Source organism: Pelophylax lessonae (genome assembly GCF_965119305.1).
Source record: "Pelophylax lessonae genome assembly, chromosome: 5".
In the NCBI taxonomy this organism is placed as follows: Eukaryota; Metazoa; Chordata; class Amphibia; order Anura; family Ranidae; genus Pelophylax; species Pelophylax lessonae.
Window position 1 is genome coordinate 441,793,476 of NC_138772.1, and position 19,701 is coordinate 441,813,176.

Consider the following 19,701-nt stretch of genomic DNA (forward strand, 5'->3'; position numbering starts at 1 on the left):
TTCCCTGTCAAGGCAATTTCTACTAGGGCTCTTGGTACCTCCTGGGCTTTCGGTCATCAGGCGTCACTAACGCAGGTTTCCAAGGCTGCCACCTGGATGTCAGCGCACAATTTCACAAAGTTTTATAAAGTCAATGTGTTGGCATCTGCAAATGCTTCTTTTGGCTGCAAGGTTTTGCAGGCTGCTGTTTAAGAGGACCTGATCCTCTTTGAGGGTGTGTTGTTTTGTTCAGGTGGGCTCCAGTTGTTTAGTTGAGCTCCTGTTGCCTGGTTGGCTAATGTTTAGCCTTGGGAATTTAATTGTTGTTCCCACCCCTCATGTTTAACACTGCTTTGGGACATCTCAATGGTTATGAATATCAGGAGCTGTGTCCGTCAATGAACGAAAAGAGAAAATGGGATTTTTGACTTACCGTAAAATCTATTTCTCTGATGTTCATTGACGGACACAGCACCCACCCCTCTGTGGAGTTATAATTCTCCTGACACTGCTTGTAACAAAACTGAGTGGCTAAAGCCGAGAGAGGGATTATACCCCTGGGACTGCCCATGGGTGTAGCCAGAATTCTTTTCTGTTTAGTGTCCTACTCCTGTAGGCGGCAGTATAACCCAATGGTTATGAATTTCAGGAGCTGTGTCGGTCAATGAACATCAAAGAAATGGATTTTACGGTAAGAGCCCATTCAGACAGGGGCGACACGACTTGCTGGGGCGACCTGTGAAGACAGCGTGCACCGCGACCTTGGCGCAACATGCACGGACTTCATATAATTGAAGTCAATGCAAGTCGCCTCCAGGTCGCCCCAAAGTAGTACAGGACCCTTTTACACTAGTCGGAGCGACTTGTGTCGCTCCTATTAGAACGGGTCCTGTGCTAATCAATGGCAGGTGACCGACCGCGACTTGTCAGGTGACCAAGTCGCCTGACAAGTCGCGCTAGTGTGAATGGACCCTTAGTCAAAAATCCAATTTTTATTATTTGTTTACTTTTTTTTGTCACATCATACTGTAACAACCGGTTCTCTTTACTGAGACATCAGGGTGTTTTAGACGTCTGATCTCTCCCCTGCACCCAACTGATGCTAATGGAGCACAGATCATGTTTCATTAGGTTCCTTCCTGGCCATAGCAGCAAGGTAAAGTGAGAGCTGAACTCGGAAGTGATGCAATACATGACAGTTCCATGTTCATTCACCGGGGGGGATATCGGCAAACAAGTCCCAGGTCTGCAGGTAGGACAGCGGAGCCCAGAATATGGGGGAGGCATAACCTTCGGTCTGTGGAAGTAATCGGGCAGTTGTAAATCACAACAACTTTGAACAGACTTCTGTCTGCTATGTGTTTAAAATCCTGATTTTCAAGTCGCTGTTTAGAAAGGGCACTTGTAGAAAAGTTTGCAAAGGAAACTTTTTTTTTTTTTTTCAATTTGTATAGAGTAGAGAACAGTTAGACCCTTTGTCAAGTTTTTATTGCGATTAGTGTCCCTGCTGTAGGGATTCACCACTCTGTATGTCTTGGTGGCCATTGTAGACAGAAGGTAATGCAAAATTTTGCAGAGCCAATGAGGGAAAATTCTCCAATGGGGACTACTGTTTCTATGATTACTATCTAAAATGAGTATTCCATTCACCAATCTCCCTAGTGGGACACATGCAGCAAAATGAAATCTGACAAGAATTTTAACTCTTCCTACTCCTAAAAAAAATGCTTTACATACACATTACTGTGTAATTAAAAATAGCACATAATTGTTTGACCAATATATAGAGACTAATTTACAAAAGACTGTTCTGTTTGCATAGAAAGTTGCACTTTGCAAGGGAATTTTCCCCAGAGCTTAGTGAATGTGGTAAAATTTTACCTTTCAAAGAATACCCAATCACATGCAAGGAAAAGCGACATCTTTGCTTGCACATGACTGGATACTACAAGTCATCAGAGCTTCACCTCATTCCCTAAGTAAAGTAAAGCCTCATACACACGCACCGATTGTTGGCCGACCGATCGGCCGTCTTTGGTCCAGTGTTGTTGTGTTGGTTGAAATGTGCTCTAGACTGCACACAAATTTGGTCGGCCAACAACAACCAACTGCAGAAGTGATGTCATGTTCTGGTTTACTTTCCGTGTGTTTTTTCTTCTCTGAGCATGCCCAGTCTTGCTCATCTGACTTTTGTCGGCCGAAATCTGTACTGACTGACGAACAATCGGCCGTTCTGGTGACGGCCAACAAAAATTTTATAGCATGCACACCAGATTTTGTTCGGCCGAAAAGTCGCAGTCGGTTGTCGGAAGCATCATACTAACAAGCCGACAATCGGCCGATCGGACGTTGGCCGAAAATTTACGGCCAACAATCGGTGCGTGTGTACGGGGCTTAAGCAGTCTATTTGCCTTTAGTAAGTCAATCCCATAGTTAAAGTGGTTCTAAAGGCTCAAGGCCATAGAATGCATGAAGGTAAAAAAATCTTCTCTGTGCACCACCCCTGTAATACTTACCTGAGCCTGATCTTCCTCCAGCAGTTTGCACGAGAGCCTCCTCATTGGCCTAGACAGTCAATCACAGCCACTGAGCCAATGAGAAGGGGGGGGGAGTCGTGGCTCTGTGTGGGAATGGACACACAGAGGAGCAGATTGGGAGCAAACCCTTACGGGTGCCCCCATGGCAAGCTGTTTGCTCTGGGGGCACTTGGAGGGGGGGGGGAACCAGGAGTGCCGGCGGAGGATTGGGGCTGCTTTGTGCAAAACCCACTGCACAGAGCAGGTAAGTATAACATGTTTGTTATTTTTTTTTTTTTTTTTAACTTGCTTTTAACATAACTTTGATCTTAAGCTGCCTGTAGTGCCATGGTGTGAAAAGATTGGCTCAAGGTAAAGCTTTGGAGGCCTCAGCCACTTGCCAGTTCTTTGTTTTTTTTGTTTTTTGTGAGCTGCCTTTAAACTATTATTAATTTTATTTAAATTTTTTTTTAAAATTAAGTTTCACAAAACATCAAAAAGAACGATTACCCTCGCAAGAGTTTTAAGATCTCTTTTCCATAGCAACACACATGTTTACATTTAGCCTCCTGACTATCTTGCTCTACTTGAGCCAAATGGACTCCTAGGGTAGGGAGGAGCTCTGAACTATTGCAAACACCCAGCCTATAAGGGCTGAGCACACCTGTTCATTCAGGGTGCTGGCTACTGGCAAAATATGGACCCAGGATTGGAAACTTCCTGGAGCCCCTCTGCCTAAATGAATGACAACCTTGAGTGCCACTTAACCCTTTTCACACAGTGACCAGGTGTTGTACTGTTACAATACAGAGATGGGACCATACAAAATATTCCAGTGGATTGTGCAGGGGCCTTTAGTTGGCAGAAAACGTCTAAATTGCCCATAGACCTATGAAGACAACTGCCTTGGCCAGTAAATCCCCAAGGAAAAAGTGAACTGGCAAGTATGTAAAACTTTGTCCAATTGCTGTTGTTTCACCCAGGATAGATCAGCACAGTCTGAAGAGGAAAAGCTTTGGCTGTTTTCATCACAACCCAAGGGAAAAGGCTCATGCTGGGACATTTTGTGGATCTGACTGTCCTTGGTTGTCTATATTCAGCTTACATTTTTTTCATGGAAATTCTTCTATGGGTACCACACAGAACTTGTTCCAATGACAATGGCTAGTCTCTGTTGTTTAACAAACTATACAATAAACTGATCTTAATAGTGTCAGAAGCACATTGCCTTAGATCTCACACTGTAGATATACAGTTATGAGGCTGTATGAACAGGAGTACCTAGCAAGGTTTGTGCACACGGGCGCCCTTCATCGTTTTCCTGCTACCCACCCGTTATGTGATGCAGAGGCGTAACTAGAACCTTCAGGGCCCCAGTACAGGAAACCATGAAGGGCCCCCCGGACCCCTGGCCAGGGCCATTCCCTTCAAGCCTGGTGTTTTTCCCACTATCCTGGGGCCCTTTACTATTGTTGCGGGGCCCTTTATTACGGTCCTGCAGCGGGACCCTTTCACAAGTTCTGCAGTGGGCCCCCTTCCTGCCATCTTGAGGCCTCCCCACGGTGGTGGAATGCCAGGGCCCGGTCACAAATGTGACCTTTGTGATCCTGGAAGTTCACCCACTGGTGTCAGTAGTTTTTATTTTTTGGTATTTTAATTGTATTATTTTTTATCATTTTATTTTATATTTTTACAATGTCACTGACTATGACTCCATTATGTCCATTCAGAAAAGGAAGGAGCTGGTGAATTCCCTATTTACCGACCCCTTCCTGGTTCTCTATAATGACACATCCCCTGCAGCAGCCGGCAGGAGAGGGGAGGGAGCACAGTGGGGGGGGGGGACCAGGGGAGCACACAGGGGCCCAGAGACAGCAGAACATTTAACTGGTTAAGAGGGGCGGCGGGGGCAGCATACAGAGGAACCAATCTCCTCCATTTTCCTGCTGCAGCTACGGGAGGAAAAAGGAGGACAGTGATTTCTCTACATGCTGCCCCCGTTGCCCCTCCTATCCAGGTGTACAGGGGAGTGGCACAGGCCCCCTGGAGCATGGGGCCCGGTTGCAATTGCAACCCCTGTAGTTACGCCCCTGATGTGTTGGGACCCAGCGTAAAAGACGTAATGCTGCATTTAAAATGTTAATCAAACTGCCTCTGAACAGCTTGTGTAATGAGGGGGCGGGTTTATTTACTCCCCACATCCCCTCACTGTCTACAGCTGTGCTGGCACCTCCTTCACGTTGCACCCGTAATGTGATGGGGCACAGCATGAAGGCGGAACTATCACTAAACAGCACTGTGTAATGAGGGGGCAGGATTATGTATCCCTCGCTTGCTTCACTGGTTGCGAGCAACTGACTAAAACTTCCATATTGTGCCAGTAGGAGAGAGGACGCAGCATTTTAAAAATCAGAATTCCCCAGCAAATTGCTGAGGATGCAGATTCTACCCGCCCCCACCCCCATTCCTGGTGCCTTAAGGCAGCTACTAAAACAGCCTTACGCTGGCGCCGACCCTGGTACCTAGGCACCCTCGCATATCAGGAAGCGTACTGTTGATTTTTTAAGATGAATTCACGACAAAGGTACATTTTTCAGTATACTGATTAGGCACAATCTACATTTCTAAATATTTCCAATTACATAGCAAATCTTAACTTTTTGAGTTCAATTTTACTTTAGTCCCGGTTAACACTAGTGTGATGCGGGTTCCTGCATCACACCTGAATCACACACAGGCTTACACTGACATCTGCAAACTGCTGGGGGTGTCAATGTAAAGTTAATGGCACCCCCAAATCCGTCCGCAGATCGAAGTGCAAACTATGAAATGGTGCAGGAATCTGATTGCATGAGTGTGAACACCCATGCGATCCAATTTCAGTGCAGACCAAAAAACGGTCCTGCACCATTTTGGTGTGAATGCAATGCGATTTCAGCCATACAGTTTGTAGGGCTTAATTCGCATCACACAGACATCACATGTGATCTGCACAGCAATGTGGTGGGAATCACATGCCATGTCTGTCATCTCACAAGTGTGAGCCCAGCCTTAAGCCCCGTACACACGCACCGATTGTTGGCCGTAAATTTTCGCCAATGTCCGATCGGCCGATTGTCGGCTTGTTAGTATGATGCTTCCGACAACCGACACCGACTTTTCGGCCGAACAAAATCTGGTGTGCAGGCTATAAAATTTTTGTTGGCCGTCAGCAGAATGGCCGATTGTTCTTCAGTCAGTACAGATTTCGGCCGACAAAAATGTGATGATCAAGACTGGGCATGCTCAGAGAAGAAAAAACACACGAAAAGTAGACCAGAACATGACATCACTTCTGCAGTTGGTTGTTGTTGGCCGACAAAATTCGTGTGCAGTCTAGAGCACATTTCAACCAACACAACAACACTGGACAAAAGACGGCCGATCGGTCGGCCAACAATCGGTGCGTGTATACGAGGCTTTAGAAGAAAAGCTTTAAGGGAAATTCATTGCAGATTCATCATTGGTTTTGCAGATAAAAAAACAATGTGAACATACAGTAAAAACACACATTGTGATGCATTGCAATCACATACCTTTTCAGTCATTTTCAGGTGTTTATTGGTAGAATATCTACAGGTGAGCCTTAAGTGTTGTCTTCTACTACTTGATTGTTTTAGCCTAGTACCACCTAAATTTGTCCATCAATAATGACTCAAAACAATGTGATATTTACACAAAACGCGTAGTACATTCAGGTTGTCTTAATTTAGCATGAACAAAGGCAGAAAGTGAACCAGTTTGGGAACTCTTGCCTATGGAGTGTGTAAACCTAATCTGATTTTATCAGTGCTTCTCCCTCCCTTGAAGGATGGGGGATGTGTGGTCAAGAGATCATAAAACTCAGGCTAGTGGGAACAATTGTCTCATTCGGAACATCTTCAGTTACAAGCATACCAAAGACACTGGAAATTGAGTCTCTGATTAGGGGACAAGTTTTGCCTTCTATGCAGTATGACATGATCTAAGATGGCTTGGGACTCCTTTTTATAGTGAGTATCATTATATTCTGTCTCATTTACCTTTTCAGATATTGATAAGTTTTAAAAAGTAACTAGAACTCAGTGAGTGTGGCACTTATTATTTGAAGGTTTAGTGTTTTAACCTCTTCTCCTCCAGCTCTGGAAGGTTTACCCCCCCCCCCCCCCCATATGATCAGGCAATTTTTTGCAATACTGCGTTATTTTAACTGACAATAGAATGTTCGTGCAAAGCTGTACCCAATTAACATTTATGTCTCCCCCCCCCCCCCCCCCAACAAATAGAGCTTTCTTTTGATGGTATTTTATTATTTTATCATCTCGGCGGTTTTTATTCGCGCCATAAACAAAAAAAGGCTGCAAATTTTGAATAAAAAAATATATATTTTTTACTTTATGCTATAAAACATGCCCAATATAAAAATGTAAAAATCTAATTTATTCTTCAATTTAGGCCAATATGTATTCTGCTACATGTTTTTGGTGAAAAAAATCCCAATAAGTGTATATTGATTTGTTTGCGCAAGTTATAGCCTCTATGAACTATGGGATATATTTATAGTTTCCCATATGCTACAATCTAATTGTGAAATCTACATAAAGCCTGGCAAATGAGCACCAAGATGGGGAAGCCAGTTATTCACAAACATATTTTGGGGATCATCAAATGACACTGAAGTGATCTGTGATTTTAGTAATGTGGTTTTATGTAGCACATAAGGATAATGGATGTTTAGAGTACAGCTTCAGGTCATTAGATCACTGCTGGCGGCTATTGGTCCTGGCAGTGATCATTGTATTCTGATGGCTGTATTCCACTGTCAGGATACATTAGTGCAGCGGGAGGGATTCCGCCATCAACACAGTTAGTGTTAATGGGGGGAATCGAGCGATTTTCTTTCCTTCAATCTGTGGTTGTATAACGTATGGCTTGCTTTTAGGAGAATGTGACTTTTGCAAAAATAGTACCAATAAGTCATACATTATTATAAATGTGAATGCTTACCTATGAAGGATTTTATATATTATTTATTCCTCATCCTCATCAACTGCCCAAAAACATGTTGATAGTACACACTGCTTAGCTCTGGTAAATAGCCATACAATTATCAAACACAAATCCCTCTAGCTGTTTACATTCCTCTTTCCTCAGGGTTCTGTTATGTGATAATGTTTGCACAATCGGGAGACAGTAGGTGTTATCAGCATGAGGTCAGTGCCTTAGCAGAACAGTGAGTGTTAAGACTTCCAATAGCCTCTCTACTGCAAAGCTGACCATACACTGATAGACTTCTTTCCATTTATTCAACCTGTAGGCTGAGTGAAAAAAAAAAACTAGCAGGTCCCTCCATCCATACTATATAGTTCAGATTGATGAATCTTCAATGTTGGATGCAAAGGGTATTTACTCAAGAGAAAAAACTATAATTCTACCACTTTACAAAACCCTGGTTCGACCATATTTTGAGTATATCCTTAAACTGGAGAGAGTCCAGAGAAGGGCAACAAAGCTAATAAGGGGGCTGGAGGACCTCAGACATTAGGAATGGCTACACACCCCCCCCCATGCATGCTCGCTCTGTTGTCACTGGCTGTGATTGACAGCAGCAGTAGCCGATGGCTCCCGCTGCTATATCTGAGCCAATGAGGAGTGCAAGAGACGAGAGAGCCTTGGTTCTCCTGCACATCACTGGATTGAGTTTGGGTTCAGGTATGTGTTTAGGGGGCTGCAAGGGAAGCTGCATGCAGAGGGTTTTTTACCTTACTGGATTCTAAAAAACCTTCTGCCTTTACAACAGCTTTAATCCTAAATCTCTAAAGAAGACATGTGTCCATATAATGAAGTTGGACGAAAAGCTGTTCAATCCTTAACTGCATAAGGGGTTCTTTACTGTTAGAGCAAAGCAAGGATGTGGAACTCTCCTCCGCATTTGGTGGTTTCAGTGGGAAGTGTAAATACATTAAAAAAAACTTTGACGTGTTTTTTAGCAAACATAATGTGCAGGGATATTAAAATTGGTAATGACATAAACACACACACGTTGAAATATGTAACTGTGTACTGTATTCTGACATTTGGCGCAGGTGGTTGTCAGAATACCCCAACAGTAGCTGCATCTGATCGGATGCAGCTTCTGTTCAGCTGACACGTTTCTACCTTCTCCTTTGGTTTTTTCAGTCAAAGGATGTTGACTGGGATGGTGCTGACTGGGCCACCACCAAAACAGATTTTAGATGGTTAATCAAGAGCCAGTTGAAATTTGCAGTTAAGAGTTTTACCTCTCATTTCTATTTGTTTGAGGTGAGCAGTGCACATTAGTTGTGGTCATGTGCACTGCTCTATGCACATTATACATCCCATAGTCCCTGGTCCACCTTGAGAATGAGGAGGATAGGGTGGCTATGCTTTTACATACAGTGGCGCCATGGAGGATCAATTTAGCCACCCTTTAAATAAAAATTGGATCAAAGCAGCAAAAAAAAAAAGGAAAATATTTTAAATCGGTTGTAAACCTAAAAAAAAAAAAAAAAAACCTGCAAGACAAAGGCATAATGAGCTAGTATGCGATGCATACTAAAAAAAAGTGATTGGTCGGAGCCGCGAGGACGTCACTCCCGCGCATGCACGCGGGAGTCATTTTCCGGCAAGCTCCCGGCAAGGAAAGCTGAAGGTCCGCCGGACCTTTAGAACGCATGCGCCGTTCGCGTGAGCGGCTACATCCAGTGCAAATATCTCCTAAACCGTGCGGGTTTAGGAGATATTAATTGTACCTACAGGTAAGCCTTATTATAGGCTTACCTGTAGTTAAAAGTGGAAAAAAGCGATATACTACCGCTTTAAGGCTGAGCATTCAGATTCTTGCATAAATCTAATTGTAGCTGGTTCTCTTGAGGACCACCACAGACATCCCAGATCAGATGCCCAGGCAGGATCAAATCTCCAAAAATGTTTACAAACTACCTCTACTGTGGGCAAAAGCTGTGTCCAAATAACAATCCAGTTAAAATTCAATTCTCTGTAATTATTTTTTATCTTGCTACAAGTCCTGTCATTCCGACTCTCAATCATTTTGTGGGGGAGTTAGTATTTTCAGGCTAGTATTGCAGTTTAGGGCTGTGTTTTCTGTCACTATGACAAAATGTCTGTGTGTGTCCTAGAGAAAAGGTCACTTCGTACATGTCATATCATGTCATGTGAGATAAAGTTACATCACATGGTGCTTCTTACACTGCACACGACAATGCGTGAGCACACACTTCTCATTCATCCATTTATTCATTCCTTCCCTGGCTTCTAGGATGTATCTATTTTTATTTTTTAAAGGGCCAATAAAGTTAGTGGCAAATTTAGAGTCCCAAAAAGTATTGCCCTGCAACATTTTCATATGTGCTCAGATAAACTGTAAAACACTGGGAAATGAATCCAAGCCTGTATGTAGTTCACACCACCACTGACATGGATTGTATAAGAACTGTATATGCTACCATTTTACTGCAAAAATGCATACTTTAATACTCCTAGCAGTTTATAGCAATCCCAACAATATGTATCTTCCATCTGAACCAATAGTATGAATGAAAAAAGACAAAAGGAGATAGAGCCGGCTTCCCACAGTAAATATGCTGGCAGTAGGGACCCGAAGACTGGAGAACCGGCCAGGGTGAGGACAGTGCTGGATCCCTGGATAGGTAAGTGTCCTTTTATTAAAAGTCAACAGCTACAGTATTTGTAGCTGCTGACTTTTAATTTGTTCTTTCTAGGCTAAAGATCCTCTTTAATAGGCTGTGTGATTCAACCCATGGTTTGGATCCCATAACTCCTGTTTGGGTATCTTGGATGGGGTGGATTTGGGTTTTCATGTCAAGCTGTTTATGTTTTTTGCTACTTTTCATGCCCACAGACTTTTTAGGACTGGTTAACACCACAGATATGCAGCCTGGGTGCGTTCCAGATGTTTTTCTACATGTGCGTTTTTTTCCCCCTCTTTTTTTAATCTTAAATAGAGACGTGCATTCCGATGAGTCTTTGATAAGTTTAGGTACATTCTGGTGCTTTTTTTATGCGTTTTGCTGCTTTCCAGTACAGTTCGATGCAGGCATAATGCTGCATGCTCTACTTTTATTTTATTTTTTTCTACACTGGAACTGACTGCACTTTTATGAACTAGGCCATTGGAACCCATAAAACCTACGGTCCATGCATTTTTTGATGCAGAGAGAAACCACACTGGACTGCATTTGGTGTAAACAAGCCCTTAAAGTGGAAGTCGACTCACCCCCCCCCCCCCTACTCTGGTTTTATGGCGTTGCGGCCTTTGATAAAGCTTTAGCGATGTATAAATGAACCTACATAAGTAGGAACTGCCCCAATAAGTTTGAAATGGTCCACCTGGATAGACTCCTGGGGTTCAGGTTAACCCAATTATCTGAACCGAGAGGCTTTTTCCTTTTCTGTGCCTACCTTCTCCCTTTTCCTATCCCCTCGCCGCCTTTTACTCTGTGTGTCTTCTCTCTTCCTCTTTCACCTCTTTATTCTCTGTCCCCCCCTTTTATTTTTTTTCTCTACCTCCTCGCCAACCTGAGATTGTCCTGGTATCACCCTACAATCTCCTATCTGCTTTCCTATAGTTTATACTCCATCACATGTTTGAAAAACACGTTGAGTGCCGGTTCACACTAGTGCAATGCCAGGCATGGCATGGCATGTTATTCGCCTTGCATTGCTGTGCAGATCACATGCAATATCTGTGCGATGCGATTTCAGCCATACAAAATGTCTGGATGAAATCGTTTTGCATTTGCACCAAAATGGTGCAGGACCCTTTTTTTGGTTCGCACTGGAATCAGATTGCATGGGTTTTCAAACCTATGTGATCCGATTCCTGCACCAATTCACAGTTCCCACTGCAATCTGCGAACCAATCTGGGGGTGTCATTAACTGTACATTAACACCCCCACCAGTGATTCGCAGATCTCAGTGTGAACCACTGTGCGATGCGGGAATCGGCACTGATTCGCAATGCTTCCCGCATCGCACCAGTGTGAACCTGGACTGAACCTTTTGGTTATAGTCCTCTGAAAGAGGGCTTTGTGTAATGGCTAAGATGGTCCCTACTTTCATTTCCTCTATTGTTATCATATGACAATATGCTACATTGCTTGTAACTGACTGATCTTATCTTCAATAAACATTTTCCTTACCCGGCCTAAAATATTACTAAGGTAAAAAGAGCACTGAAGTGCATGCAGTGTCTGCAGTTACTAATACCTGGGTCCCAGTAGAGTACCTAGGACCCTTGGCCTAGACCAGTGATGGTGAACCTTGGCACCTCAGATGTTTTGGAACTACATTTGCCATGATGCTCATGCATTCTGCAGTGTAGTTGAGCATCATGGGAAATGTAGTTCCAAAACATCTGGGGTGCCAAGGTTCGTCCTCACTGGCCTAGACTATACACTGGGATTTAACTTCTAGTCAAAGTCAGAATTAGGCCCTGACCTTGTTGGTTCTATACCCTGCCCACTGTCATTCAAGTATCAAATACCAGAGCCAACCCAAAGCGGAACTAAACTCCTCTCCACCTTCCAGTGAAGTAACCGCTACATCCCCTCCAGCCTCTGTCATCTTCTCCTTTGGATTCTTCTAGATGTCAGCTTTTCGGCTTCCTAATTGGCTGGTGGGTCATGAATGGTAAGGTTGAGATCCCACCAATCTGCACAGTAAGGCACACTGAGCTGTGCATGCACAGCTCAGTGCTGCAGGCAGGTAAGTTTGGCCTTCTTGCGGAAGAGACATAGCATTACAGCCTTTGCCATATGAGTGACAGAGGTGGGGCTTAGCACTAATAGGGGTGGGCTTTAATCTTGGTCAGAAGTCAAGGCTCCATGTTCAGTCTGGTCATAGAATCCAAGGGGATCTGCAGAGGTGCAAGAATTGTGTTGAAGACTGTCACAGGTACTTGTGACAGAATGAGATGGCAGCACTGTTGTAACCATTTTAAGTCAGGCCTAGTTTGTTTTACCATGATACAAATGCACAAAGACATCTGATAACTGCATGAAATGTGTGTGCAGCTTAAAGCACAGGCATGTGAACATACAGTAACTTGAGACTCTAAAGCCACAATGTGCTTTTGTTTATTACAGCCCTGACGTCCAGGCATTCCTAAAGCTGGACTGCACCAGACACCAGTCTGATCCCTCAGAGGATGAAGATGAAAGAGCAGATCAGAAGGTAAATAAAATTCTCTCACCTTTATGACACCCACATGAACATATATACATGCCTATCAATCTGCACCCGTTTTAGGTCTTTATCCACACACCTATTTTCCCTTTTTTCTTCAGTGTTTTTGGATTTAATGGAGGAATACACATTGAATTTATTACAAAACATTTGTTTCCTAAGGAGACAGGGTTGCCAAGTCAAAATCAAACAGTTCCTCCTTTTTGCATGCAATTTCAGTTGCACTTGCATAGACTGATATGGAAGAGGTTTTTTTTTTAATTTCTGTTTTTGAGAGATTATGGGAAGTAAGTTGTAACCACTGACCCAGAGCTTCAGGATATTATGAGTTTCGTTTCTGTCTAAGAGAAAATGTGTAAAGTCTGTAATGTCTGTATATAAATAGACTGCACATAAGTACTTTTTGCTTGCAAGATAAATAGTGTTAAAGGGAATGTGTAGTGGCTTTGTACAAAGTTTCATATGAGGCTAAAAAAATAATTTAAAAAGAAATATAAAGAAGGTAATTTTCAAAATATTTCATAAAAAATATATTGCTTTCTTATTTTGTGCACCAGATTTTGGCATTTTACTTTGTTGTGAAGCTTGCTGTTTACATACCTCAAAAGCACAAGCTGATATTTACAGTAGAAGTCAAGGATACTTTGTGGGAGGGATCTGTCTCAAGTACCAGTAAGACAAATTTAGACAAAAGACATGGTACTGCTGTCCATCTGTGGTTTTCTTTTACATCTGTGCAAATATTCCAACTGTCCAGGTTAAGATTACAGTGTATTTATAGTCAAAACCTTTTTTTTTTTTTCATTTTGGATAGAATATGGAATATGGAAAGATTAGAACCACTGTTAGGTTTTATTTCTCTCTGTGTCCCTGTTAGATAGCATTACCCTCTATGTTTGTCTTGGTGACCATTGTCACTGAGATAGAGAGTGATGGGAAATCCAAAAACCAGAACAAGCAGTAATGGGAACACCCATTCCAAGGATAACTGTCTAACAGGGGAATTCCCTTACGCTATATGTATTTCCTCTCACTTCCTGTCGCACCGCCAGGACAGGAAGTGAAGGGGAAATGTCCCAATGTGACACAGAGCAAAAAGTAAACTAATGGGGTTTTAACCGTTCCCTATTCTGTCCAAAAACACACTGAAAGCACTTCTCATCTTACTGATACACCCTGATCACTGTCTTTCAACTTTCAAATGCCAGAGCCTCTACTGCCAACTAAAGTTCCAGGCTTCAACAGCTGAATGTCAGCGGTAGACCTTGCACCAAAAGGGGGTGGGCCTTGATCTTGACTTGATTAGAGATTGCGGCTTGTCGTCCAGCCTGAGTACATCTTTATACATCTGTACAAAGATTTGTAGATGGTCAAAACACAGACATAGTGTGACTGCTTTCAAAACTAAAAATTTAAAAACAAGGAAAATAAAATGAACCAAAAACCATTATAGTTTTATTTAGAAAATCCAGTGTTAGATACAACCTAGGTTGTGAGAACAGCAATTTACAGATCTGCACGATTGTTTTAAGCTGTTAGAAGGTATTCTGTTGTGTACTGTATTAAGTCAGCCATACATGGATCAAACCGGCCAAATTTTGATCCATTTATGGGCGGGCTGGTTGTACACAGGTTGATCTATCGATCGACTTGTGTACACCCAACCTGTTAGAAAATATTCTCTCGATCAGCGCTGTCGGCTATTGTTGGTAGTGCTGATCAGTGTATTCTGATGGCAGGAAAGTCTCCCCGCTGTCAGAATACATTAACGGCGGGAGCGATTCTCTCTCATCCACATCGAGTGAGTGGATGGGGGAATTGAGTCATTTTCTTTCGTTCAATCTGCTGGTTGAATGAAAAAAAGACTCGTGTAGTGAGCCTTAAGGCCGTACACATGATCAGAAAATCGTATGATTTCAAAGCGATCGTACAATAATCTGATTGTTAGTACAGAGCTTTCGAGAGACAGTCACGATAGTTCATCCTATATTATCCGATTGGTCAAGCATGAAACTTTTTCTCGTACGATACCAAATCATACGATTTTCGTTTAATCAGTAGAGTTGTCATTCACATTTACAATACAATACAGATACACTACAACACATTACATCACTTCCAAATTTTTATTGTATCATACAAGAATAAGAGTAGCATACCAAAAAAAAAAAAATGACCGATCAATCGTCTGATAATCTCATCGTGTGTACCAGGCATTATGAAGAGAACAAACCGCAGAGAACTGGGTGATGTCAGTATAATAATTACATTTTATAAAACTTAAAACAGCATTCACTTACATAACAAAGGATGTATTCCAGCCTGGTCATGAAGTAGCATATCAGCTCACGGGGAAGCTGAGTAACATCAAAAGGGTCCAGCATCCGCACACACTGCCTGTGCTGTATAACTCAGCAGTGACCGGAGGATGGCAGCCAGCCGGCGGGAAAGAAGAGCAGGGACTGAAGCAGCTGCAACAGGATGACCGCAAGCCAAGCAGCGCAGCGAAGGAACAGCCGGCGGGTCTCTCACAGTGTGGGGGAAATATTCTAATTTGGATGCAAAAGTGGAAATACACTCTAAAGGAGATGTTTGGGGTACATAAATCAAACCTTCATACTCACCTCTATGCTACAGTGTCAGTGTGATGCTGCAGCTGTACAACGACAGCTTGAAGCCTGAGAACAGAGCAATCACATAACTGCTGATCGCTCAGTTCTTGGCTTAAGTAGAGTGGAGAGCAGTAATGGTTAGTCACTGCTTTCCACTCTGCCCCTCCAATGCTTACTGACATGCCAAGCTTGAGAATGGGAGGGTGCAGATGGCTTCAGCTCTTAGCCATGCATTGAGAACCAGAGTCAGCTGTCAGTCAGGAGCTGGATTAATTCTGACACATAGGTCGGGATCATTCCAGAGCCTGGAGCTGTTATGTGATATCAGCTGATAGCAGATAAATAGCTCTGGGTCACAGCAGAGCAAAAATAAGTGCACTCTTGTGACCCACAAGAGAAGTGTAGCCAAAAAAGCTTTGCCCATTCTTCTCTTTAAAGATAATCTATGCTTTTTTCCATGCAGGGCAATGCAACAGTACGACACAACTGCTGCTCATGCCCACATTTCTTTCTCTGTCTGCCATACTATTCAGCCACCAGGAACAAAAAAACGCTTCTACATTTCCAGATATGGGAAGGATGTGAACCAGGTGATGGTGCTGGTGCTTGGTGATTTACCATTCAGGCACCCATATCCGCTGCTGTCACATGGTGGCAGAGAGAGAGAGTCATCAGCTCTGTGGGATGGGCAGAGTAGGTAAGTGAACATGTGGCTTTTCCCCGAATGGACTTTTGATTATACAAGGAAAAGCCCCATTTTCGCCTCTTCCATATGTAGGCTCATACTTGATGAAAAGGTAAATCTGACTTTGAATGTAAATAAAGTTGATTTGTTGACTTTAGCACAACATTACAATGTTTCTGGATAGTGTTATCAGTTCATTTCCTGATTTCTCTTGTTGCCTGGAGTTAATGTCAGTAGCTGCTCAGAAAAAATGAAGTATTGAATGTTATAGAGTACTTGTTTTCTTTAACAGAATGATTCACCATCACAAAATGTCAACCTTGGGCCCTCGGGAAACCCTCAGTAAGTTTCGAATGATTTTTTTGTTTAGCATTTTTTGAAAGATTACTGAACCCAATACATTCAGTTTTTTTGTTATTGTTATTGCAATATGTACTAATTGTTGAATAAATAGGCCGGTAACAGGGCAATATAACCAAAAAAATGATCATGTGTGCAGATGTACATGGTAGCAACCACATTTGCTTATTAGGCTGGCCAGAAATGGATCCTTTTTTTTTTTTTTTTTTTTTTTTTTTTTTTTTCCATTTCAGCCAGAGGGCTGTACGAAATAAAAAAAAATAAAAAAAATGGATTTCTCCATCTACGCTAAAAAGGTAGATGAAGGATCGGTCCTCGCTGAGCTATTGTATTCTGACAGTATGGACTCTCTCTGCTGTCTGAATACAATAATCAGTGGCTGCAGCTGCTGATCAAGAAAAAAATTTCAACAAGCCCATTTGACAGAAATCGTATGTTAGATTAATTTGTGTCTAGCGGGGGCCACACATGGATCCACACACATGGATCCAAATTCACCCATTTCCTGCTGAATTTGATCCATCTATGGTGAGCTTTACTCAAAGAAGCTTTACTTTTTACTTTGCTCCACCATGGTTGTGTCTTTGGCTGGCCATAGATGGAGTGATTTTCTTTCAAGCAACCCAGGACAGTCACTTGATTTCCCCATCAAAACAGACAGTGCTGACAGGGGAATCCCTCCTGCAAAGCCATTGAGTTTTCCTGACATGGACAGCTTCCCACAGTGGTTATAGCTACTTTACAGTCGCTAGCAATAATCGCATGTAAAATCCGACAGGTTCATTGTACCCTTGTTGATCAATTCAGCCTGCCTATACATGGTTCAAAATCGTCTATGGCCGGCTTTACTGCCCCTTCTTAATAATGCAGTTCTATGATTTGACCAACACATTGAAAACCATGCACTACCTGTGTGGCAGCGGCTTATATCTAATATCAAATGCTGTCAAGCAGCTAGACTTATTTATTGTTGACACTAATTTTCTCTTTTTGTGGTGACTCGTCAACATGATCTAAACAGTCTATGGATAATAAAAATGGTGTATATATATATATATATATATATATATATATATATATATATATATATATATATATACTATAAGAATGTACCTAAACAACTTGACTTGAAGATTTACCCCCCTTCCTGACCAGGCACCGCGTAAGTTTAACTGACATTTGCATGGTTGTGCGCCACTGTACCCAAATAAAACTTATGTCCTATTTTTCCCCACAAGTAGAGTTTTTTTTTTTGTGTTATTTGATTCTTTACGTTTTTATTTTTTTGCGCTCTAAAAAAAAGAATTACGTGGGAAGTAGAGTGGGATGAGCGATGTCATCCTTGTCTAGACAAGGATTGGGGAAGTGGGAGCATGTACTGACCAAAAATGGTATTTGCTTCACTTTCTCCCCCAAAAAAACCTGCAACTCAGGTACAGGCTGGTGGGAGGGAAAGAATGAGCAACATTTCACTTTTTGAGTGAAGTTCCACTTTAAGGTAACACACTGCAATAATCATTTAAAATATATACTTTAGGTGTTATAGGCAGTCCCTGAGTTACAAACATCCGACTTACTTGGGACTCGTACTTAGGAATGAAGGCAGTGTGATGTCATGCTGGTCCTAGAAACTGCTGGGCAGCCATTTTGCAGCTCACCGCATCCTGCCAGCTACTGTCTGGCAGACCTGTCAGCAATCCCATCCACCAATTACTGCATGGCCAGTTAACCCTTCCCTATGCTATCCAAAGCTTAAAAAAAATTAACCTAAAGTGATTGTAAAGTCCCGTTTTAAAAAACAAAACAAAACAAAACCTCCTCTGTGCAGTTGGTTTTGCACAGAGCAGCCCAGATCCTCCTCTTCTCGGGTCCCTGGCTGGAGCTCCTAGCCCCTCCCTTCTGTTGAGTGCCCCCACAGCAAGCAGCTTGCTATGAGGGCACCCGAGCCAAGCTGCAGCTCCGTGTGTCCATTCAGACACGGAGCTGCAGTTCAGGCCCCACCCCCTCTCTCTCCTGATTGGCTAACTGACTTTGATTGATAGCCGCGGGAGCCAATGGCGCTGCGGCTGTGTCTCAGCCAATCAGAAGGGAGAGTCCCCGATGGCCGAGGGATACTGGACAGAAATGGATCTCAGGTAAATATTAGAGGGGCTGAGGGGGACTGTTACACACAGAAGGTTTTTTTTATCCTAATACAAAGGATGCATTAAGATAAAAAAAACCTTCTGCATTTACAAATCCTTTAAGAACAAACCTACATAACCTTTTTTATTCATAACCCTGGCACTGCCTGTATATACCTTACTTGTTTATGAGTGTATGTTGAAACAGAAAATATATTTATTATATGCTGGGGTCTCAAATATGTACAGATATTGTTTACATTTGTGCTTTTATGTCCTTTATAGTGCAAAACCTTCAGACTTTGAATACCTCAAACTGATTGGTAAAGGGAGCTTTGGAAAGGTGAGAACCACTTATAAACATGTCCCTGTCCACTTCTTGTGGAGCTGTAGGTCTCACTATAATCTGTGTGACCAAGCTGAGGTTTTGCATATGTTGGATAGTCACAAATTAGCTGTTGGTCATAGCAGACGTGCATTAGGTTCTAAACATTAATCTTTAATAATATTGCAGGTTGTTCTTACAAGAGGAAGGCATGATGGCCGCTATTATGCAGTGAAGGTGTTACAGAAGAAGATTATCCTTAACAAGAAAGAGGTAGATATGTTTACTGTATGTTTGTGCTGTATCTACTAAGGTTTCTGTGTGATAACGGACTTAACCATGAAAAGTAGCACCATGTAGTGTGCAGCAGGGTATTAGCGATGAGTGAATGTAACCAGCTTCTTTGGTCATTTCCATATACACAGTGCATCCGGAAAGTATTCACCACGCTTCACTTTTTCCACATTTTGTTATGTTACAGCCTTATTCCAAGATTGATTAAATGAATAGTTTTCCTCAAAATTTTACAAACAATACCCAATAATGACAACGTGAAAGAAGTTTGTTTGAAATCTTTGCAAATTTATTAAAAATAAAAAATGAAAAAAATTGCATGTACATAAGTATTCACAGCCTTTGTCATGACACTCAAAATTGAGCTCAGGTGCATCCTGTTTCCACTGATCATTCTTGAGATGTTTCTACAACTTGACTGGAGTCCACCTGTGGTAGGTTCAGTTGATTGGACATGATTTGGAAAGGCACACACCTGTCTATATAAGGTTCCACAGTTAACAGTACATGTCAGAGCACAAACTAAACCATGAAGTCCAA

The 19,701-nt window shown here is 42.3% G+C and overlaps 1 protein-coding gene across 3 annotated transcripts in view; it reads left to right on the plus strand.

The window, feature by feature from the left end:
* Window positions 1-19,701, plus strand: part of LOC309557020 (serine/threonine-protein kinase Sgk3) — a 148,496-nt gene that overhangs the window by 105,385 nt on the left and 23,410 nt on the right. For all 3 annotated transcript variants that reach the window (XM_082259623.1, XM_082259624.1, XM_082259622.1), the window contains 4 exons: window positions 12,663-12,750; window positions 16,352-16,401; window positions 18,828-18,885; window positions 19,057-19,140. In XM_082259623.1, coding sequence (XP_082115749.1) covers window positions 12,663-12,750; window positions 16,352-16,401; window positions 18,828-18,885; window positions 19,057-19,140 — 280 coding nt within the window. The remainder of the gene's footprint in view (window positions 1-12,662; window positions 12,751-16,351; window positions 16,402-18,827; window positions 18,886-19,056; window positions 19,141-19,701) is intronic.